At 40.8% G+C, this 25,712-nt stretch overlaps 1 protein-coding gene across 1 annotated transcript in view; it reads right to left on the bottom strand.

The window, feature by feature from the left end:
* The window catches only part of PGBD5 (piggyBac transposable element derived 5), a 234,670-nt gene extending 209,063 nt beyond the window's left edge, over positions 1–25,607 (bottom strand). The window contains exon 1 of the mRNA XM_007938498.1: positions 25,265–25,607. Coding sequence (XP_007936689.1) covers positions 25,265–25,607 — 343 coding nt within the window. The remainder of the gene's footprint in view (positions 1–25,264) is intronic.
* Positions 25,608–25,712: the final 105 nt, after the last annotated feature.

Genomic DNA, 25,712 nt, shown 5'->3' with positions numbered 1-25,712 from the left:
TCCTGCCCCCCATTTTTCTTTTCTTTGCCTTTTTTTGTCCTTCCTCCCATCCCTCTTTTTTTTTTTTTTTTTTTTTTAATTTTTCTTTTTACCATTCCTCAGCAGTTGGGAGGCAGTGACCATACTCAGCCATATCCACAATAAATGCCACACCACCCACTGGGTGAGCACCACTGGATTGATGACAGATGACTATTAACACCCTCCCAACTTGCTCTCAGCTGCTGTACATGATCAACAGACACAGGCCCACACTTCCACCCACCACCAAATCCAGCCAGAGGCAGGAGGTGAGCACCAAAGAGCTGCCAAATTAGCAACCAGAGTAACAAGTCTGCCCTGCTGCCCAGATATATTAAAATAAACAAATAACAACAACAAAAATCAAGGTGAAGCAAAGCAACATACAATTAACAAATTACAACAATAACACTGCAATCACTCAGAGACAACAGATAACTTCAAATAACACACACACACACACACACACACACAACTGGACAAGATGGTTCAAGCAAGTGATAAAAATATAAGACCAGAAAATTTTCCAGAGGAAGAAATGCTATTGGAACTACCTGGTAAGTAATTCAAAAGGATTATACTAGGAGCTCTGGTAGCATAGTGCCTAAGGCACTTGAGTGCTAACCAAAAGGCTGGCAGTTCAAACCTACCAGCCACTCCTCAGAAAGAAAGTTGGGCAATCTATTTCCAAAATGATACTGCCTCAGAAACCCAAGGAGGGGTCGCTATGAGTCGAGTCTGACTCAGTGGCACATAAAAACAACAACCCAAATGAATACAATCTGAAGTAGAAAATTCAAACAGTCCAATCACAAAAGAAGAAATTGAACAGGTCATTAAAAAAAAACTCCCAGTAAAAAAAAAGACCTGGTTATCTTTTCCGTATCCTTCTTTCCTATGCATTCCTGCCCCCTGAGCTACCTCCCTGTGTAAATACTGCTCTTCTGATCTCCCATGGTTGACTGTTCTAAGGAGTGTACCTACCTGGTGTACATGTTCATCTTATAGGCCTGTCTATTGTTTGGCTGAAAGCCACAGTAGTTCATTCAATTGCAGGCCCCAAAGCTGACTAATGGCCATAGTCCCAGGGCTTTCACCAGTCTTTACCAGATCAGTAAGCCTAGTGTTTTTTATGATTTTGAGTTTGTTCTACATTTTTCTCCCATTCTCTCCAGGATCTCCTATACTGATCCTTTTCCGAGTTGCTGACAGTGACAGCCAAGTACAATCTAGTTCTTCTGGTCTCAGGGTTATGTAAGCTGAGGTTCACACGGTCCACTAGTCTCTTAGACTAATTGTTTCCATGTGTCTTTGGTTTTCTTAATTTTTCTTTGCTCCAAGAGAGGAAAGACTAATTGCTGTATCTTAGATGGCCACTTGCAAGCTTTTAAGAGCCCAGTTACTACTCAAAGTTGGAAATAGAACAAAGTTTTTGTGTAGTATGCTATGCCAATTGAGTTTGATGTCCATCCGACCATGGTCTCAAACCCATGGGCCCAACAACTCACTCCCTAAGTGTGGATGGCTGTGGCTAAGAAGTTATCAAAACTGAAGGCACCCTGTTAGCTGCATTATGTATATGGAAATTGTTATAGCATATACAAATACCTATCATCTGCCAAACTTATATATGGTCATGGGTATATCGCCTCTCGCGTAGGCATACCTGATCATTCAGCCTGTCTACCTATGTATCCACACGTAGATTGATGTTTGCTATTACTGATAATGCAGTATTGTGTACGTAAAAGTGTTTATCTTTGTTGCCCGTATCTCTCATGTACCTCTCTGTGTCATCCTTTTCCTTAGTGTTACTGTGTTGGTCACTCGCTTTTGGGATATTGACTTTCCCTTCACCCAAAGCAATACTTGGTTCTTACCTATCTAGTAATTTTCCCTCTCTTCCCCTTTCATCCCTGGTAACCAACAAAGAAAGTTTCCTTCCATATGTAAACCTTTCCTTGTCTTTTTACAATAGTGGACTAATACATTATTTGTCCTTCTGCAATTGACTTATTTCACTCAGCATAATGCCCTCCAAGTTCATCCACATTATGAAATGCTTCACGGATTCTACATTATTCTTTAGTGTTTTACAGTATTCCATTGCGTGTGTACCACAGTTTGGTTATCCGTTCCTCCGTTGATGGGCAGTTAGGCTGTTTCCATTTCTTTGCTATTGTGAATAGTGCTATGATGAATATGGGTGTGTGTGTTATCCATTCATGTCCTGGCTCTCACTTCTTTAGGATATATATTTAGTAATGGGATTGCTGGATCAAATGGTACTTCTACTTCCAACGTTTTCAGGAATTGTCATACCATTTTCCACAGTGGCTGTTATCATTTTACAGTCCCACCAGCAGTGTATGAGAGTCCTAGTATCTCCACAGCTTCATCAGCATTTGTTGTTTTCTGTCTTGTTGAACTTTGATATTAGTGCTGGGGTAAGTGCTTGCAAAGTTTTAAGACCCCAGTCACTACTCACCAAAGTAATATGTAGAACAAGGTTTTTGTGTAGTATGTTATGCCTACTGAGCTTGATGTCCCTCATGACTATGGTCCCAAAGCCATGGGTCTGGTGATTCATTCCCTCAAGGTGTTTAGCTGTGGCTAAGAAGTTACCATAACTTTTCCCCTCATTAGGTCTATTATATATGGACATTTTTAAAGCACATACAAATAAATACTTATGTAGAAATATCATCTGCCAAACTTATGTAGGTATAGTCATGGGTATATTCTCTTTTGCCTACCCATACCTGATCATTTAGCCTGTCTACCTATGTATCCACCCATAGATTAATGTTTATTGTTACTGTAATGCAGTATTGTGTATGTAAAAGTGTTTACCTTTGTTGTCTGTACTTATTGTGCACTTCTCTGTGTCTTCATTTTCCTTGTGTTGATCACCCGTTTTTGGTATATTGCTTTTCCCTTCACTCAAATCATTATGTGTCTCCTACCTAGCTAGTATAATTCATTCACTTCCCTTCCTTTCCTCCCTTCCCATTCCTGGTAACCAATAAAGGAAGTTGTGTTCTGTGTGTAAATCTTTCTTTGACTTTTTATAACAGTGGACTCATACAGTATATTTCCTTCTGTGTTTGACTTATTTCACTCAGTATAATGTCCTCCAAGTTCACCCATATTGTGAGGTGTTTCCTACATTCTGCATTGTTCTTTAACATTGCATAGTATTCCATTGTGTGTGTATGTACCATAGATTGGTAATCCATACATCCATTAATGGGCACTTAGGTTGTTTCCATCTTTTTGCTATTGAGCATAGGGCTGCAACGAACATGGGTGTGCATGTATATATTCATGTCCCATATCTCACCTCTTTAGAATATATTCCTAGTAGTGGGATTGCTCGATCAAATGGTACTTATATTTGCAACTTTTTAAGGAAGTGCCATATCACTTTCCACAGTGGTTGTACCATTTTACAGTTACCAGTAGTGTATGAGAGTTCCAGTCTCTCCACGCCTTCACTAGCATTTGCTGTTTTCTGTCTTGCTGAACTTTGCTATTCTTCCCAGCTTCTGATGATATCTTCTTGTTGCTTTGACTTGCATCTTTCTAATCTCCAGAGTTGGGCGCTTCTGAAAATATGACCAATGTATGAGAGACAAAGCCTGGCCATTCTCTATTCTAAAGAGCAATCTGGCTAACCTCTTCCAAGACAGTATGGTCTTCTGTCATCAGTGTTCAATGCATCAAATCCATTCTACACATGGAATATGCCTTTGCATAGTCAATACAATATTTAGAGAATAAAATACCTAGAAATAAATCTAATCATGTATGCCAAGGGCATCAACAATGAAAACTATAAACATTACTGAAAAAAAAAAATTAAAGAATACTTATATAAATGGAAAGATGCTCCATGTTCATGGATTCAAAGACCTAATATTGTTAAGATGTCAATACTCTCCAGAGCGATCAACAGAGTCAATACAATCCCAATCAAAATTCCAACAGCCTCCTTTACAAATATAGAAAAAGCAATTTTCAACTTTATATGGAATGGCAAGAGGCCAAAACAATGCTGAAAGAGAACAAAGTAGGAGGACTCATATTTTGTGATTTTAAAAGACACTATATAGCTACAGTAATCAAAACAGCCTGTACTGGTATAACAAAACACAGACAAACCAATGGAATAGAAGTGAGAGTCCAGAAATAAACCCACGTATGTATGGTCACTTGATTTTTGACAAGGGTTGTTCTGCTGTTCAATGGGTAAAGAAGAGTCTCTTCAATGAATGGTACTGGAAATATTGGATTTCCACATGCAGAAAAATGAAACAGGATCCATGCTTCACCTCATTCACAAGAACAAATTCAAAATGGATTAAGGACCTAAATGTGGAAACTAAAACCATAAAAATCTTAGAATAAGAAGCAGGAGCAATAGTATCAGGCGTACCTTTCAAGAATGGATTATATAACTTAATAACAAAAGCATACATAGTAAAAGACAAAATAAATAAATGACACCTCACAAATATTAACAACTTTTGCCCATCTAAGGATTTTAATAAAAAAGTGAAAAGACAAGCTACTGACTGGGGGAGTATCTTTAGAAACAATATATATGACAATAATTTAATAACCAAAATGTATATATAAAACTTCAATAGCTAAAAAACAGAATGGCAAATAATCCAATCATAAAACGGGCTAAAGACTTCAATAGACATTTCACCAAAGAGGACACTCAAATGGCCACCAAACATATGAAAAAAATGCACATAGCCATTAGTCATTGGAGAGATGCAAATCAAAATCATAATAAGACACCATTTCACTACCATTAGGATGGCAAAGATTAAAAAAAAGAAAAAACAAATGTTGGTGAGGATGGTCGCATTGAGGAAGAGGAAGACGTAGAGAGGTGCATGGGAGGTACAGACAACAAAGATGAACCTTTTTGCACACACAGTACTCCACTGTCAGTGGATGCAAACAAGGATACATGGGTGGATAGATGGGTGGACAGGCTGAACTATTAGGTGTATCTATGCAGTGGGCAATGTGCCCAAGACCATGTATAGGGCTGGCAGACAATGTTTCCACAAGTGTATTGGTATGTTCTGTAAGAATCCCCAGGTATACAGTAGTGCTGATAAAGGACAGGGTTGTAGTCACTTTTTGGCCACAGTCAGCTACCCAGAGGAAGTGAACAGTTGGACCTGTGGGCTCGGGACCATAGTCGCAGGGGACATCAAGTTCAATTGGCATAACATACTACACAAAACATTGTTCCACATCCTACTATGGCAAGTAGGAACTGGGATCTTAAAAGCTTGCAAGCGACCATTTAGATGCAACAATGGGTCTCTCCTCGTCCAGAGCAAAGAAGAATGAAGAAAACCAATGATTCATGGAAACAATTAGTCCAAGAGACTGGTACAAACCATGCAATCCTCAGCCTATATGACTATGAGACCAGAACTAGATGGTACCTGGCTACCACTGTCAACCACTCAGAGGGGGATCTATGTAGGGAATCCTGGACAGAGTGGGAGAACAACGTAGAACAAAACTCGAAATCTGTAAAAAAAAAAAAAAGGGGGTGATGGTAGGGACTAGGTTTGCTGGTGTGATAGAGCCTGATGGAACCACTGAGACTATGGCCCCTAGCTGCACTTCAGGTCTGGAATTGAACCCATTCCTGTGGCTTCCAGCCAAACAAAAGACAGGCATATGAAGTGAACATTTACATTAGTTAGATACACTCCTTGAAAAGAACAATCAGGGGAGAATAAAAGGGCTGTGTATGTACAGGGAGACAGCTCACGGGGCAGGAGTGCATGGAGGGAAGAACATAGGGAAGAAGTAACTGGGGGAAGAAGTGGGAGGGGAGCTGTTGCATTGTGGGAAATTGTAGTCAATGTTCTGAGACAAAATGTACATAGGCTGCTGTTTGAAAGTGAATTTGCTCTGTAAACTTTCACCCACATCACAATTTAAAAAAAAAAAAAGAACTGTAAAAACAAATGTCGGTGATGATATGGGGAAATTGGAACCCTTATCCATTGTTGGTGGGAATGCAAAATGGTACACTCATTGTGTACATAGTGTGGCAGTTCCCCAAAAAACTAAAAGTAGAATTACCATATGACCCAGTAAGCAGAGACTCAAAAGGAGACTTGTATATCAAAGTTCATTGCAGCACTATTCACAATAGTCAAAAGGTGGAAACAACCTAAATGCCCTTTAACAGCTGACTGGATAAACAAAATGTGGTGTATACATACAATGGAATACTACTCAAGTCAGCAGAGAAATGAAGTCTTAAATCATGCTACTGTATGGATGGAACTTGAAGACATTATGCTAAGTGAAATAAGTCAATCAGTCAATCAGAAAAAGGACAAATATTGCATGCCTTCACTTATATAAAAAGACAAGAAAATGTATAGAGACTACAGTTTATTAATGGTTACCAGAGGCAGGAGGGAGGAGGGAAAAGGGGGTTAACACTGATGGAAAAATCACACTGATTAAGGGTAAGGTTGCACAGCCCACTATTTTAACTGCTGGCAATGCTTTGTACACCTTTAAAAAGTTGAATTCATAAAAGCTGTGTGTAGATGTATTTACAACAATGGGGGAAAAAAAAGAGTAGCCGCTGAGGCTGTTTATGTACAACCAAATACCTTTTGGGATTTGGTTCCTCAGTTTGAAGGTTTAGGATCATGGTGTCATAGGACATCCCAGTTAATTGGCCTAATATGTGTTTCATGCTTCTGTTCAAACTTCTAGTTCATTACATAGTGCCTGGAGTCTTAAAAGCACAACAATAGGAAGATGGACCAACACAGCAATAGAGGAAGATGGAGAGCCACAGAAAAAGGGTATGGAATGTTTGGGTAGCTTCCTCCATGCACAACTACTTCCTTTGCCATAAGACCAAAAGAATTGAACAGTGCCCAGCTACCATTACTGAACATTTTGGTCAAAGACACAGAAGAATCCTCATCAAAAGGGGGAAAATGCAAAACACAATTTCAAATTCTCATGGACTCCAGATTTTCTATAGCCCTGAAGGGTGGATGAAACCCCGAAAATGTTGCCCCAATATAATCTTTAAACCTTAAACCAAAAATATCCTCTGAATTTATCTTAAAACCAAATAGTGCTTTAGCTTAACTAGTAAAAAAGACCTGCCTTGAGCCTTATACTCTTTTAAGAATCATCTATAAGGGAGCAAAGGAACTCTGATGGCATAGTGGTTAAACATTCAGCTGGTAAAGAAAAGGTTGGTGTTCTGAATCCACCAGCTGCTTTCATAAAGATTTACAGCCTTGGAAACCTATGGGGCAGTTCTACTCTGTCGTAAGGGGTCACTAGGAGTCGGAATCAATGTGATGACAGTGGGTTTAGGTATATAGGATAAAATTGATAACTAGTTGAAAAATTGGATAGGAACCTTAGGGAGCAGAGAGTTTACATTAATTAGGGAAGAACAAGTCAGAAATGGAGGATAAGAATGATTGCACAACCTGAAGAAAGTAAGAAATGTCATTAAATTGTACACAAAGAAACTGTTGAATCGGTGTTTGTTTTGCTGTATATATTCTCAATAACAAGGAAATTAATAAAACTTAGAAATTGAAAAGAAAAAAAAAAGGTGCAGCTTAGAACCACCACCTCCTTCAGAAGTGTCTCTATTCCCTAATGCAAATGTATTAGGTGGCCCACCTCTGGAATCACATATAAACCCATGTTTACCCAGATCACAGCATTTATCAGAGCATCATCTCTTTTTCTCCACTTTTTTCTCTCCCAGTAGACCCCAGGGGATATGTCTTATCTATGCTTTCATCTCAGCAGGGTTCAATGGGCTTGCTGAATTAATCCATAGCACATCTCATACATTGCTGATGGGAGTATAAATAAGAAATCTGTTTGGCAACATCTACTAAAACAGTGAGTCTCAATTTGGGATGATTTTCCCTCAGAGGATCTTTGGCAAGATCTGGAGACATTTTTGGTTGTCACACAAGTGGGGGTATGGGGATGGATACTGGCATTTAATGCATGGAAGCTGCTGCTAATCACCTTACAATGCACAGAACTGGACAACCCTCCCCCAAACAAAGAATTAACAAAATGTCGATGGTGCTTGGGTTGAAAAAATGGGGCAGTTTTTTCTGTAAAGATTTATAGCTTTGGAAACCCTAAGGGACAGTTTTATTCTGTTGTATATGGTCACTATGAGTCAGACTCAACTTGATGGCAATGGGTGAATGGGTACAGACAGTTCTTAAAAAAGCATAATGTTCAAGGCAGGTCTTTTTTTTTTTTTAACTAGTTAAGCTAAATTGCTAAATTATTATCCAGTTTTAAGATAACTTCAGGGGATATTTTTGGTTTAAGGTTCAAAGATTATTTTGGGGCAATATTTTCAGGGGTTCATCCACCCTCCATGACTCCAGAAAGTCAGGAGTCCATGAGAATTTTTAATTCTGTTCTGCATTTCCCCCCTTTTGATCAGGATTCGTGTATGGAATCTTTGATCAAAATGTTCAGGAATGATAGCTAGGCACCTTCCAGTTCTTCTGATCTCATAGCAATGGAGGAAGTTTATTCACGGAGGCAATTAACCAAACATTCCATATCCTCCTTCTATTTTTTAATGGCATATTGTCAATAGGAGTATAGTGTAAGTAGGTTAATTTTTCCAGGGCAATTTCACAATAGATATCAAAAGCCTTAAATATGTGCAAAATCCTTCATTCTGATAATTTTGATAATTTTATTCTAAGGAAAATATTAAGGATATGCATACAAACTTAGCTTCAAGAATATTTATCATAGCTATGCAACCACTGTGGCAATCAGGATGGCAGTTCCTTAAAGAGTTGGAAACAAACATACCATTTGATCCAGCAATCCCATTTGTTGTTGTTGTTGTTATGTGCCGTCGAGTTGGACCCGACTCACAGCAACCCCTCCTTGGGTTTCTGAGGCAGTATCACTACGGAAGTAGATTGCCCCATCTTCCTTCCAAGGAGTGGCTGGTGGATTTGAACCACCAACCTTCTGGTTAGCAGTCAAGTGCCTTACGCACTATGCTACCAGAGCTCCTAGCAATCCCATTACTAGGTATATATCCTAAAGAAGTGAGAGCCAGGACATGGATAGACATATGCACATGCATGTTCATCACAGCACTATTCACAATAGCAAAGAGATGGGAACAATCTAAGTGCCCATCAATGGTGGAATGGATACTCAAACTGTGGTACATAAACACAACAGAATACTATGCAACCCTAAAGAATAATGTATAATCTGCAAAACACCACATAACATAGATGAACTTTGAGGACACTATGTTGAGTGAAATAAGTCAATTATAGAAGGATAAGTATTAGAAGGGTATTGTGTTAGTATGCTACTGTAAAAAGTCAATGAAAGGTTTATACGTGGAAGGAAACTTTATTTTTTGGTTACCAGGGATGTGGGGAGGGAAGGACAATTCCTAGATAGATCGGGGGTGTGGGGATATACATATAGATAGATAGAGATACACACACACACAAGATTAGTAGTTGTTACCAGGCGTAGGAAGAAAGGAGAAAGAGGTAGTTTTGTTTGCAGGGCACTGAATTTATGGTAACGGTGGTGGAATATTTTGGAGAACAACAACTATGGAGGATTCAAAATGGAGTCTTGTCAGTAATCACCATGCTATTTCCCTCTAGCATCTTAGTGCTTGAATAACTAGGTACAGCAGTTTGAATCAGGGATTTTGGTGCTCTGAACAGCTCACTGAGTCAGAGTGCACCAAACTCAGAGGAGTAGAATTAGAGGAAAGCTACAGGGGAAGAAACAAAAGAAGATTTACCCTATAGAGTAAGGACAGGCAGCCAGGAAAGGCCATTAGAGACTTCCTTGGGGGAGCAACTGACAGGCGAGAATGGCCATCCAAGACCACCCTGGGTCAAGGCAGAAGACACTCCATACCAGCAACCACACCAACATACCAGCGATCACCCCAAGGATCTACTTTCAGTGCCTGATTTTATTGGCAGCTTGGGTCAGCTAGGTGCAAACGGGCATGTCCAGCACCACTGAAACCCAAGCAGAGAGTCCACTGGTGCTCCAGGAGGGTGGGCTTGCTCCCCCCTCAGTGGGTCACTGAATAGGCTTGGGTCAGCTTAGTGGCACTGAGAGGTCTGTGCTTGACTTTATCACTAATATTGGGACCACAGATTACTAGCAAGCACTCTCCTGACTCCAGTGCAGCTGAAACCAAGTGCATCTTTGGCGCTGCAGGTGGGTGGACTCACAGACACTCCCAAGGCAACTGCAATATGGGTCGGTTGGGCCGGCACCACGGGAGGGCAGGGCCAGAGAAAGAAACACCTGCAGCGGATCACGAAGCCAGGAAATTGCTGTGGGTCAGCTTTTTGGGGCTAAGGGGCCTTGGGAGTGGGGTTTTTGCATGTGTCTGAGGCTGGCACAAAGTGGCAATCCCCTAACAACTGGAGTCTTTGCTGAAATTGACCTGCAGGCCTGTAAATAAAAGTACATCATCAGTAGCAGCCCATTCAAAGCCCTGGAAACTGCCCCTACCAACAGCAAGCTTTCCTTTTTCCTCTCCCACCTTCTCCATCAATAACTTCACTCATCCAATAGAAGAAACCATAGTCAGCCCACATAAAACCTCCCGGATGGAACTCTAAACCCTGTTTACAACAAACAGAAACCTATATCCACATTCCACAGAGTGATTCCACCATCACAAAGAAAACTGCAGAGCAACCCAGCATACCTGAATTAATAACTAAATAAAATAAAATAAAATACACCAACCTCACCTTTTTCAAAATATTAAACCATAAAACCAAGACAAAACAAATCAACGCATAACCAACAGTTAAAGACAACCTCAAAATGTCTAGGAAACAACAGGCAATCTCAAATCAATTAAAAAAAAAAAAAAAAAAAAAAAGGACAAGGCATTAGAAGCAAAACCACAAACAAAGGTCTCATTATACATGGAGGGCAATAGAATATCTGAGAAGGAATTTAGAAGATATGTTATAGAGCTATACAAGAGCCTAAGGAAACGTCAAACAGAAACAAGAACACAGACAGTTCCTTGGAAGAACTTAGGAAAATCATTCAAGAGTGAAACAATAAGATTAATGCACAATCAGAACTCACATAAAAACAGCAGTTAGAAATACAGAAGATGAGTACCAAAATGCAGAAGATAACTACCAAAATGACAGAATTACACAACACAGTAGAAGCACAAAAGAGTAGGTTAGAACTGGATGAAAAAATGCATATCCAAACTGGAAGACAAATCCCTGGACACTAGCCTATATGAAGAAAAATCAGAACAAAGATTTAAGAGAAATGAAGAGAACCTAAGAATTATATATGGTAACATGAGAAAAAAAACAACATAAGACTCATTGGAATTCCAGAACAAGAAGAGGCGAAAAAGACTACCAAGAAAATTGTGGAAGACCTGCTAACAGGAAACTTCCCCCATATCATGAAGGAAGAAAAGCTATTCATCCAAGAAGCTCATAGAATCCCACACAAGACAGATCCCAAGAGAAAAACACCGAGGTATATTATTATCAAACTTTCCAAAGACAAAGACAAAGAAAAAATGTTAAGAGCTGCCCGGGAAAAAAGAAATATTACTTATAATAATCGAACAGTTAGGCTGAGCTCCGATTACTCAGCAGAAACCATGCAGGCAAGAAGGCAATGGGACAGTGTGTTAGACAGGGTTCTCTAGAGAAACAAAACCAGTAAAGCTTAGAGAGAGAGAGAGAGAAATTTATCTTAGGAAAATGTTCGCACACTTATAGAAACTGGCAAGTCCAAAGTTCCTGGATCAAACGTCAAGCTGGAGGCTTTTCCACGTCAAGCTGGAGGCTTTTCCTGACTCTTGCAGCTGCAGGGGCTGAGGAGCTCAAGGTTGGCAGGAAGAACACCAGCTGTTGACTCCAGCGAATGATGAATCCAAGATCTCCAGGCTGAATGGTGGAATGTTCACTCACGGACAGTTGTAGGCAGCACAACAGAATCCCAATCCACAGAAGAATGTCTCTTTTCCCAGGATGTCCACAGATATACTAGAAGCAGGCCACACCCCTAGGGAAACTCCCTTTCAACAGATTGGCTGCTCAAAACATAATCATTTGATTCCATCATGGGAATAACCACATCACAACAGCTTAAACCACACAAAATTGGGGTCCAGCCAAGTTGACACACAGCTCCAACTATCACAGATGGCATATATAAAACACTGAAGGAAAAGAACTTCCAATCAAGAATCCTATATCCAGCCAAATTATCCATCAAATATGAGGGCAAAATCAAAGAATTCTCAGACAAATAGAAATTAAGGGATTTTGTGAAAACCAGACCAACCCTACAAGAAATGCTTCAGGAAGTCCTTCCCATAGAGAACCCACAACAGAGATCAACAAAACCAGGATACGTGGCATCAACACTAAAACCAAATCAGAAATACTCAAAATAAGACCATAAAACATTTTACCTTAAAAACCAAGGAACTCAATCAGCACACAACAAATCACAATGAAAAAAAAATGACAAAAAAAAAACAATAGAATGAAAGCAATCAATTCATACCTATCACTAATTACACTCAATGTGAATGGACCAAATGCACAGGGTCAAAAGAAAGAGAGTGGCAGACTGGATAAGAAAAGAAGACCAATCGATATGCTGCCCACAAGAGACCTGCCTTAGACACAAAGAAAAAAACAAATTAAGAGTTAAGGGATGGAAAAAAATATACCAAGCCAATGGAAACCAAAAAAGAGCAGGAGTAGCAATATTGATTTCTGATAAAATAGACATTAAGATGAAAAACATCAAAAGAGATAAGGAGGGACATTATATGATGCTGAAAGGGTCAACTGACAAAGAAGGTGTTACAATAATAAATATTTATGCACCCAATGAAGGTACTCCAAAATACATGAAGCAAATATTAACTGAACTAAAAGGGATAATAGAAAACTCTACAATAGTAGTATGAGACTTTAACACACCGCTTTCAAAGAGAGACAGGTCAACTGGAAAAAAAACTCAACAAGGATACAGAAGAACTCAACAGTACAATCAACCAACTCAACCTCATAGACATATACAGAGCATTTCACCCAACAAAAGCACAATTCACACTCTTTTCCAGTGCACATAGATCCTTCTCCAGAACAGACCATATGCTAGGACATAAAACAAGCCTCAATAAATTCAAAAGCACTGAAATACTGCAAAGCATCTTCTTGGGCCACAATGCTATAAAACTAGAAATTAATATTAGGAAGAGCAAGGAAAAAGCATCAAACATATGGAAGCTGAATGACTGACTGCTCAAAAACTACTGGGTAACAGAACAGATAAAAACTGAAATAAAAAAAATTCCTACAAACAAATGAGAATGAAGATACATCGTATCAAAACCTATGGGACACAGCAAAAGCAGTACTCAGAGGACAGTTTATAGCAATAAATGTATACATCAAAAAAGAGGAATGAAACAAAATCAACACTCTAACTCATCAACTCCAACAACTCGAAATAGAACAACAAAAGAATCCTACAGTACCTAGAAGCAAGGAAATAATAAAGATCAGAGCAGAAATAAATGAAACAGAAAACAAAAAAAACACAGAGAAAATCAACAAAACAAAGAGCTGGTTCTTTAAAAAGATTAATAAAATCGATAAACCACTGGCAGACCTAACAAGGAAAAGAAAGAGAAGACCCAAATCACAAGAATTGTAAATCAAAATGGTGTCATCACAACAGAACCAACTGAAATAAAAAAGATACTGACAGAATATTATGAAAAACTGTACACCAATAGATTAGAGAACCTAGAAGAGATGGACAAGTTTCTAGAATCACAAGACCCACCTAAACTATCCCACTCAGAGACAGAAAGCTTGAACAGACCCATAACAATGGAAGAAATTGAACAGGTCATAAAAAAACTTCCCACAAAGAAAAGCCCTGGCCCTGGTGGCTTCACTGGAAAATTCTATCAAATATTCAGAGAAGAGTTGACACCTATGCTACCCAAGCTATTTCCAGAACATAGAAAAAGATGGAATACTCCCAAACTCATTTTATGAAGCAAGCATAACACTAATACCAAATCCAGGGAAAGACACCACTAGAAAGGAAAACTACAGACCAGTATCACTCATGAACAGAGATGCAAAAATCTTTAACAAAATCCTGGCCAACAGAATCCAACAACATATCAAAAAATTAATACACCCAGAACAAGTGGGATTCATACCAGGTTTACAAGGGTGGTTCAACATCAGAAAATCAATCAATGTAATCCACCACATAAACAAAACAAAGGAAAAGGACCATATGATTTTATCAATCGATGCAGAAGAGGCATTTGATAAAATCCAACATGATTCCTGTTTAGAACTCTCTGCAAAACAGGGATAGAAGGGAAATTCTCCAAAATAATAAAGGGTATATATGCAAAGCCAACGGCTAACATCATTACTAATGGAGAAAGACTCAAGGCATACCCCTTACAAACGAGAACCAGACAGGGATACCCTCTATCACCACTTCTACTTAACATTGTATTGGAAGTACTAGCCAGGGCAATAAGGCAAGAAAGAGAATAAAAGGCATACAAATTGGCAAAGAGGAAGTAAAACTATCTCTATTTGCAGATGATATGATCCTGTAGATAGAAAACCCAAGTGACTCAATAAAAACACTACTGGAACTAATAGGTTCAACAAAGTGGCAGGATACAAGGTCAATATACAAAAATCAGTTGGATTTCTCTACACCAGCAAGGAGTCCTCTAATAAAGAAATAAGGGAAACAATACCATTTACTACAACTACAAAAAAGATAAAATATCTAGGAATAAACTTCACCAGAGACACAAAAGACCTATATGGAAAAAACTATAAAACACTGCTACAAGGGCACTACATAAATGGAAGAACCCACCTTGTTCATGGACAAGTAGACTAAATATTGTGAAAATGTCAATACTGTCTAAAGAAATCTATACATTTAATGCAATCCGATCCAGATTTCAACAAAATTTTAAGGACATGGAAAAACTAATTACTAATTTCAAATGGAAAGGAAAGAGACCTCAAATAAGCAAAGCACTTCTCAAGAAGAAAAACAAAGTGGGAGGTCTCACACTCCCAGATCTTAGGAACTACTATACAGCCACAGTATTCAAAACAGCATGGTATTGGTACAATGATAGACAGATAGACCAATGAAACAGAATCAAAAGTCCAGATAAGGTCCAAAACCCATTAAATAGGGGAAGAGACAGCCTCTTTAACAAATGGCGCTGACAAAACTGGATATCCACCTGTAGAAAAATGAAACAAGACCCATACCTCACCCAATACACAAAAAACAAACTCAAGCTGGATCAAAGACTTAAATGTAAAACCCAAAACTATAAAATTCATCAAAGATAAAATAGGGGCAAATCTGGGAGCCCTAATTTATGGCATAAATAGACTGTCAAGCATAACCCAGAATGTGCAGGAGACAGAAGAGAGCTAGATGACTGGGACTTTTTAAAAATTAACTTATTGTGCGCATCGAAAGATTTTGTCAAAAGGGTAAAAATAGAACCTACAGATTGGGAGAAAATATTTGCCTATGACATATCTGATAAAGGACTTTATCTCCAAAATCTATAGAAAACTTCAACACCTCAACACCAAAAAGACAATACAATTCACAAATGGGCAAAAGACTTGAACAGACACTTCACCAAAGAAGATATACAGGCAGCCAGCAAACACATGAGAAATTGCTCACGATCATCAATCATTGTTGTTGCTGTTACATGCTGTCGAGTCGAACCCTACTCATAGCGAACCCTCCTTGGGTTTCCGAGGTGGTATCACTACGGAAGTAGATTGCCCAATCCTCCTTCCGAGGAGTGGCTGGTTGGTTTGAACCTCCAGCCCTCTGGTTAGCAGTCAAAGGCCTTAGGCACCACGCTACCAGAGCTCCTCATTAATCATTGTTGTTGTTGTTGTTGTTGTTATGTGCCGTCGAGTCAAACCCGACTCATAGAGACCCCTCCTTGGGTTTCCAAGGCAGTATCACTACGGAAGTAGGACTGCCCAACCTTCCTTCCGAGGAGTGGCTGGTGAGTTTGAACCACCAGCCGTCTGGTTAGCAGGCAAGTGTCTTAGCCACTATGCTACCAGAGCTCCCCATTAATCATTAGAGAGATGCAAATCAAAACAACGAGATATCATCTCACCCCAGCAATAATGGCAAAGTTCAACAGATCAGATAGTAACAAATGCTGGCAGGGTCGTGGAGAGATTGGAACTCTTGTACACTGCTGGTGGGATTGTAAAATGGTACAACCATTGTGGCATATGGTATGGTGTTTCCTTAAAAAACTGAAAATAGAAGTATCATTTGACCCAGCAATTCCATTACTAGGAATATATCCTAAAGAGGTGAGGGATAGCGCATGAACAGACATATGTACATCTGTGTTCATCACAGCACAATTCACCATAGCAAAGAGATGGAAACAACCTAAATGCCCATCAACAGAAGAGTGGATAACCAAATTATGGTATATGCACACAATGGAATACTATGCCACATTAAAGAACAATGCAGGATATATGAATCATCTCACAACATGGATGAACCTGGAGGATATTATGCTGAGTGAAATAAGTCAATTACAGAAGAACAAGTACTGTATGAGCCCATTACTGTAAAAAGACAGAGAAGGGTTTGCTTGGGAAAGGGAACTCACCTAGTAGGTTACCGGGATGGCGAGGGAAGGGGACAGATTAATTTTGGGCTTGTTCAGGCCTACATGCTGACATGGGTAGGGGGAGGGATATATGGGAAGGATATATGACCACCATGATAACATTAGGAAATGGGAAGACACCGAATTGTGCACACATGAGATAGACAACAGATGCTAATACCAACCAATGTGTCCACAATACTGCATTGCCATTAACACCAAACACTACGCTATACTGATAAACATATAAACACCTGAGGTGATCAGATTGGGGTCAGTGAACATAAGTATACTCTAGACCAAGGATAGATTCAGCTGAGGCTAATCTTGCCCAGATACCAGTGATACAAAATACCTGCAGTGCTTACAGAAACAATAGAAAACAGACACAGAGTTATCCCTCAAAGACAACCACACACTGTGGGAGAGAGATCCAATAGATCTACTGTCTCAGGACCATAGTACTGGGGTACACCAGACTCAATTGGCACAACAAAATACATAAAAACCTTGCTCCACATCCTACATTGGTGAGCAGTGACTGAGGTCTTAAAAGCTTTCAAGCGGCCATCTAAGATGCAGCTAATGGTCTCCTAGTGTTGGAAGTGAAGCAGAATAAAAAAAAAAAAAAAAAAAAGCATTTAGAAGCAATCAGCCTTAGGACACGATGGCCCTCAAGACCAGAAAAACTAGATGGTGCCCAGGTACCAATGCCAACCACTTAGGAAAAGATCAAATCTGGAGATCCTAGATAGAGTGGGAGGGAAAACGTGGAACAAAATCCAAAAACTCAATAATGTCCAGAATTACTGGTCAGATGAAATCTGGTGAGACTCCCAACACTATGGCCCTGGAATACATTCTGCACCTGGAATAAAACTCACCCCTTGAGGTGGGCTCTCAGCCCAACAGTTAACAAGTTGTACACGCAGACCACTCAAACCAGGATGACACACCCACATACTCTATGGTAATACATCCCTTAGAGCAATAGACCATGGGACACCAGAGGACCAACATTCAAATTGAGGAAATGCAAGACAAACAGGCGTGGATAAATAGGAAGGGCACAGAGGGAGGGTTACAGGGTAGGGAGGGGAGGAGACTGGGATAGGGTTGGACATGGTGAATGGGGAATGAAACTAAATGTACACGTTACGTTGAATGTAAAACAAGCTCTTAAAAAAAAAAGTAGAGGAATAAAATTAAATTAATAATATGGTTGAAAGGAAAATGAAAGATATGAGAGGCATCTCCTGTTGTTGTTGTTGTTGTTATGTGCCGTTGAGTCAGACCTGATCCATAGCGACCCCTCCTTGGGTTTCCAGGGCAGTATCACTACGGAAGTAGATTGCCCCATCTTCCTTCCGGGAGTGGCTGGTGGGTTTGAACCGCCGGCCTTCTGGTTAGCAGTCAAGTGACTTAGCCACTACGCTACCAGAGCTCCCAAGGAAAAGAAAAAGCCTTTAACTTCAATGTAGAGTGAAAGAGGTGGGAGGACTGCACTTTCCTGGAATATTATGATTATCAAGATAATGTCCTCTGATTTGTCACTAATTAAATTTTGCTTTGCCTTTTAAAAAAAAAGGCAACTGTTAGAATTCATTTCTTTTCGTTAATCTTGGTGATCTACTTCCCAAGGATTAAGGTAACATATGCCTCATTTTAATCTGTATATCTTCACACTCATGTTTAGGTAAGAGAAATAAACTTGTTTTCTCACATAAAAAAAAAAAAAAGACAGCAATAATGGTGGCACAACACAAAAAATTTCATCAATGTCCCTGAGCTGTAAATGTGGAAGTTATTTTGTTGGTGAATGTCTTGTGTATGTTTTCACCACAATGAAAGTAAAACAAAAAAACAAACAAAAGAATATTCAGCATAGCTTGATTTAACAGCAAAAATGGTAGGGGAAATATACGCAATGTCCATCCAAAGGGAACTACAGAATATTATGATGCCATTAAAATGACTTTAAAAGTTTAAATGGGAAATATTCACAATGAATTAATTAAAATAAAATGTAAATCACCTAACAATATGTACTCTAAGATCTCTGAAGGAGCACTGATAGCATAGTGCCTAAGGCACTTGACTGCTAACCAGAAGGCTGGCGGTTCAAACCCACCAGCCACTCCTCAGAAGGAAGGTTGGGCAATCTACTTTCATAGTGATGTTGTTGTTGTTGTTATGTGCCGTCGAGTCGTCCCCGACTCATAGCGACCCCTCCTTGGGTTTCCGAGGCAGTATCACTACGGAAGTAGGATTGCCCAACCTTCCTTCCGAGGAGTGGCTGGTGGGTTTGAACCGCCAGCCGTCTGGTTAGCAGGCAAGTGTCTTAGCCACTATGCTACCAGAGCTCCATAGTGATACCACCTCGGAAACCCAAGGAGAGGTCACTGTGAGTTGGGGCACATAACAACAACAAGATCTCTGAAGGACATACTCAATATGTGAACTGTGGTTATCTCTGGGTAATGGTATATTATGGACTTTTTAAAATTTATCATTTTTTATTTTCTAAAATAAACACATATTACTTAATAATAAAGACAATCAAAAGTTGTTAAAAATAAAGTTTGAATCTCTAGAACCAGCTCTCCAAGGCTAGATTCTTGCAGAATAGTTCCTAAATTCCCACAAGGGTTCAGGGGTGATAGGGATTAAATACATTCAAAAAATAAATAAAGCCTCATTTCTTCTTTTCTGTATCCTGACTGTGGGGTTGTCTACTCAAATATGTACATGGGTCACTCATAAAACTTTATACTCCCCCACAACAACAAAAAAAAAAAGGTTAAAGTATTTCCACTGTATAATCATGAAAATAAACATTTTTGACTAAAAATATTTCTAGGTACAGTAAGAATAGACACTACCTTTCCTAAATTATCTAGTCTAACTAGGCTGAGAGTGATCACTTAGCCAGGTAACCTCTGAGTGAAGCGACATGTCTAGCTTTCTCTGTGAAGTGGAGAGAACTCTCTCAGAGAGTAATTGTTAAGATTAAGTGTCAAGATGCATGAATGAAAAAGCAAGTTAGAAATGAGAATTGTTGGTTATTATCATCATGAGCTCAAGTTTCACCTATGCACAGACTCCTGGGAAAATAACAAGACATCTCTTCTAGGACGCTCTCTTCCCTGAATTCTGTATGTTATTGGCACAAAATTTCGCACTTGATTATTTTGTATAACATTTATCTTATATTTCACCAGGGTTCCAGGAACTCATCAGTTTTTCCTGGAGCCACAGAACCTAGTATAGTGCTAAAGGGACTTTTTTACCAGTTGCTGTTGAGTCAGTTCCAAATTATGGCAAGCCCACATGTGTCCGAGTAGAACTAACAGAGTGGATTTTTTTGTTTGTTTGTTTAATGGATGATTTTTCAGAAGTGGATCACCAGGCCTTTCTTCCAAAGCACCTCTGGGTAGACTTGAATCTCCAGTCTTTGGTTAGCAGCCAAACCTGTATAATTGACACAACAGAGAGGGGTCCATATATTTTAACTTATAAGCCCCTTTACAGCAGAGGGTCTAGGTTTAAATCTATTCTTACATGAAAGATTTTTCTCTTCTTACTTGCTAGTCAAAAAGGCTTTCAACCAAGTAAACCAACAACAAAGCCTAAAGATAAAACATCCAATAATGTTAATTTCAACACCATATGTTCCTCTCCAGCTTCCCAAGGTCATAACTCCCTACTGAATGATTACAGAGCCTGCTGACATGGTACATGAAAAACTCTTCCACAAAGTCCATACCTCTAATATAAAGGAAGAACTGCTCAGATCCCAGTTAGCCACTACAAAGACTGACAAAGCCCTTGAGCATCTGTGAATCTGCTTTTTCCTTTGCCTCCTCAGAGGAAACAAATCACAAGACTGCTCAGAATAAGAAACCAAAAGGATAGAGCCCAAAAGCAGCCTGGCCTTAGTTCCATGCTGTTTCCAAATAGGGAGCTCCAATACGGTGTTGTTATCACATAGTGACAGGCATAGACAAGAGCTTGCAGGGCTATTTTAAAGGTCTATCCTGGCAGTTGGTTAAGAGAGGATTCTGAGCTCTGAGCTCCTCATAAGCATTTTCTGCCCCCACACTCCATCCACACAGGGGTTAAAAACTAGCCAGCCAGCCCTACTAACACAACCCAATTACAGTCTTTGTGGTTAAATAACCCAGAGGGGATCAACACCTCCAAGCACAGCCAGAACCTGATGAAGAAGAGAGATAAAGGAAGGAAAGAGTGGAAAAAAGAGAGAAGAGAAATAGAGGAGAGAGGGAGAGAGAGAGAGATGAGAGAGAGATAATGGAGTGAGGAACCTCTCCATCCACAACTGCTGGTGGCACTTCAGGAGGAGCTGACCCAGGAAGTTAATTCTACTGAAAAACAGAAGGCAGGAGCTGGGAAGTCCCATGAAAGTGCGGCCTTCAAAGTGGTTGGGATTCTCCATCCTCACTGCAAAAAGGCTGCTGTGATGGCTGGCACTCAGAATCCAGCACTTCCTCCTTCCTCCCTCCCCTCAGATGGGCAGCCTACTGAGGCCATATGGCTGTTCTGACTAAATCAAACACACCTGTCCTTAAGTGCCTACTTCCCTACCCTAGCATAAGAACTCTTGGGAAGTGTTTTAAGGTCATCAGAGGGCTCTGTGACAGCAGTTTTTATCTATTTCTGATAAAACAAATCTTATCCAACCCAACTAAGCACAAGCAATATGCATTTACATATAATATACAGTTACCACACATACATGGATACACATGTTTTTTAAATAGGAAGGCAGGTAGAAATCCAGTTGTAGAAATACAGAAATCTCTGCTTCCCTCATCTGATTCTAACAACCATTTTAACAAGTTATCTTCTATGGATGCTGCTTGCAAATAGAAATGCCACTCTCTCACTCTCTCCCCAGCCAGCCCTGCCCACAGTGAGATTTGTTAATTAACTGGGGACAGAGATGGACACGATTTAGACTGCATCCTTGCATGTGGGGAGCCAGCTCTGCCTGAAGTTTGCTAGAGACTGTAGTTTGACAGTGACATCACTAGGGGATGTAGGAGCTGCAGACCACACAGGGTGATACTGTCAGAGAGGGTTACACCAAAATGACTTGTCTATAAACTTTTTGTACAGTGGTTCAGCGGAAACTTATTTTTTATAAAAATATTCCTGCAGTTAGTTACAATAACAAAAACATTTTTTATAAGGCTAACACTCTATGCTAATTTCTTTTTTGAACCTTCCAATGTGCTCCAGTCAGAGCTGTCATTATTAACCAATTACAATGAAGCTACAAATCACGGGGTTTCATCAAATCACGTGGTTTCATATGCATGAGTTATAAGCTCATGCTTTTGTTTTCATTGCTGCCTGCTGTTTTCATTGCTGCCAGTGTTTGTACATTCATTGATTTTGTCAAATTTCCTTATGTTTTAGCTACAATGTTGTAGGTAAACAATACTGCTGTAGTACTTGTGCTGTATCACTAACTTTTTGAGAATGAAGTAGTAATTAAAGGAAAAGAGGAAAAAATATAAAAAAGACCTCTGCTCAGTTACTAATAATGCTATAACTAACAATGTAATTCAGTGTAGAAAGATTTTACAAAACAATTTTGTTCTTAGCATTCATATAATCTAAGACTATTACTTTAAGCAATTTACAACTAGATCACAAATATTATTCTATGACTAAAGTTTATAATAAACATTTCTGAGGATTATGTCTAGTATGAGAGGAGGCTGGGGTGGTGGTGACACAACAAAGTACTGCACTGGGTGACACCAACCCTAGTGATGCCACTGCACTCTGATAAACCCATCAAGCTGAACCTTCTGAGTGCTCACCATCAAAATGGCTGGATGCAGTACCTGGCCTCTTTGTAAAACCATCCCTCCCTCCCCACTGCTGGGCCCCAGGAAGTCCTCTTTCCATGCTCCACTTCTGCATCTATTTTCAGCCTGTAAATCATATTCCCTTATTTCAGGGCCATTTGAATTCATGCTTAACAAGCCACCAACCTGACCTCCCCAGCCCCGCCCTCAATTTCCCTCAGGGAGAAGGTAGTGTAAAGAGCAAAGGAAATTCTAAATTAGATCTGGATTTAAAAAGCAAGCTCCCACTCAGAACAGGAAATCAAAATCAGGCACAAACACCATCAAGTAGCCACTTGTTCTGTAGTTCAAGGACTTGACTGTGATTCTTAGGTCCTGGTGTGCACTTGGTGAGCTTCCAAAGGAAGGCAAATTTGAACCTAGCATCAAATGACACACGATATTGCCTTCAAGACTGTTAAGTGCTGCAGTGGCTAGATTAAATGGTTCTGCTGTAAAATTTCTAACAGGCTAATATATATAATGCTGCTTTAATTCATTTCAGCATGCTCCCTTGCCTCACACTATCACTTGCATACATCTTACTTACAACTAGGTTACATCTAACACAATTTCCCTATCACTCCCTGAACTTGATGCATTCTTCCAGGTGGTCCCGAAGCATGTATCTCAAGTACGCCAAGATCTAAAACTAGATCACAGACATGCATCACAGTAAGTCTGATGAACCAGGGCTCTGGGCTGGCACTTCATAAATAGCTGCCTAGGACAGGAAATCCTCAACATTCTGAAAAATGTAGGGCAGTATTAAAGGATTATACAAAGGGATATGATTTTGAAAATTCCCAAACTCTTAAACAAATAAAGTCTCAGTGCAAACATGCTTTTAAATTGGCCCATCCTCAAAGCAATGCACAGCTAAAGTGGGGTTTGCAAGTCCAGATGCAGCTAAGGGCACAAACACTGCAGACTGCCCAAGGTCTGCAAACCACTCCCTTGTGAAAGTCGAGCCAGCCCTCAGAACAAGCCCAGTGCAGATCACCAGTATGATCTCTAGAAACATGCCCAGGTAGGAGTCAGAGGTCCCTTGCCATACCCTCTTGTGTTCCCTATTGCTAACTGGTGGAACAATAATCTAAGAGAGCCACGGGTGAAATCACATCATGCTGGTGTCTGGTGGCCACTCCCTGGCCCTCATCAGCACTGACTGCACACACTCCTACCAGATGATATAGTGTGGGGAACCTGCCACCAAAGACCATGACAAAGAACAAAGCAGAGAAGGCTGGGTTCTTCCTCTCATGGAGAGCAATGACATGTTCATGTTAAACCAGGGCTTTGTACTGGTTCTTCCTGGTTCAGTTGTGGCCCATGAAGCAAAACCAGAACAGACTTGAATTAGTAAAATATGGGTAAACAGGAATAATAACTGAAATGGGAAAAATTACACGTTGACACTCTGCTAGAAATTTAATCTCCCTCTTAGAAAACAAGGGCAGCATTTGTGTTACATAGCAACCAAACCTCTTGAACAGCAGAGTTGAAATCAGCAGTGTCCCGCTCAAAGATGGCAGCCACCATGCTGCTTTAAATGCGTATCTCTCTCCACAGCTGTGGCACATCAGGCTCCTGAAAGGACTCACTATGCTTTTTCCAAGTCTCCAATTCCAGGGCTTCAACTTGCAATTTTTCCTGATCTAGCTGTCATCTCACTTCACCCAAATTTTTAAAATTCAGGTCTATTCTGATATTGCTGCGTAGGCCTTATTGAACCAGTTCCAACTAGTTCAAAGCCCTGTGTTAAACCCAACTCCAGGAAAAGGAGGCAGTGAAGAAGACCTCCAACGGCCAGAGTGTGACTCCTGTTACTTTCTCCAAATATCAGGGGTGTATCCATAGCAATAATGATGTGCAGAACACACAAGAAAGTACCACCTGAAGGAAGAGCATGCACCCTAACGCTACCAAGCTGGTTCCTTCACTCTTCCCTTACTTAACTCTTAACAAGAGATTCTGAATCCAACGGACAGGCAAAGATTTTCACATTAGCTGAAGAAAAGGAGATTGAATAAAGATATTACGAGTGGCCCCTGAGATGGTCGCTGGATCGTGCTTTAGGGGCTACACACCCCACCCCAAGCCATGGTAGCACTGCTCCGGTCCATCAGTGCAAAACACTTCCCTTCAAAGTCAAGCCAGGTTTTCAGGGCCTTGGGCAGTAGGAAAGACAAACTTTACTCCCTCCCAAGGTGCGACCTTACAGGTGTGACCTCACAAGTATGACTTGTTTCTGGTGCAGGTCGCAGAGTCAAGCCCATAAGCGACGGAAGGACCTCCCACGCCCCTTCCATTGGCTTCTGCCACACTGCTTCCCCGACTGGAAATTCGGACTTCCACTGCAAGCAGGTTCTGACTCATATTTTACATACCCTCTCCCTCAGCCTCATCTGTTCCCTTAAACGCATAGCTACCCACGCCAAGTCAGCCTGCCGAACATCTAGCATCAGCGCACAGCAGAGATGCAGTCCCTGCAGCCCAGCCCGGGGTCCCCGCGTGCCCTTACCGCCACTCTCTTCGCAGCGCGGGGTTGCGGGATCCCGCAGCGCCGGGCTCCAGCCCCCGCTGTCCTCGTCGTCTTGCAACTCTGCCTCCGGGGCCCGGTGAGGTGGCGGGCGCTGCGCGGCGGCCGAGGTGGGCGCGGGGCCGGTCGTCTCGTCCTCGTCGTCCGAGGAGGCGGCGGAGGAGGAGTGCGAGTCGGCCGAAGTGCTATAGAATGGGTTACCGCTGCTGTCCGGGCCGGACTCGCCAAACACGTCGTCCGAGATCTGCAGGCTCTCGTAGCGCGAGCGCGCCGCTTCTAGCAGCGCCAGAGCCTTCCGACGCGGGCCGCTGCCGCCCTCCGCCATCATCATCACCGCCGCTGCCGGCCCGCGCTCCACCGCCTGCAGTCCTTCGGCGCCGGCCGCCCTTGCGCCCTGGCCTGCGCCACGCGCCGCTCCCCACCAGCGCAG

Source organism: Orycteropus afer, unplaced genomic scaffold (genome assembly GCF_000298275.1).
Source record: "Orycteropus afer afer isolate SDZICR_OR568_19922 unplaced genomic scaffold, OryAfe1.0 scaffold00050, whole genome shotgun sequence".
Taxonomy (NCBI): Eukaryota; Metazoa; Chordata; class Mammalia; order Tubulidentata; family Orycteropodidae; genus Orycteropus; species Orycteropus afer.
The sequence above is the reverse complement of the archived record's forward strand: the minus strand, read 5'-3'. Positions and strand labels throughout refer to the sequence as shown.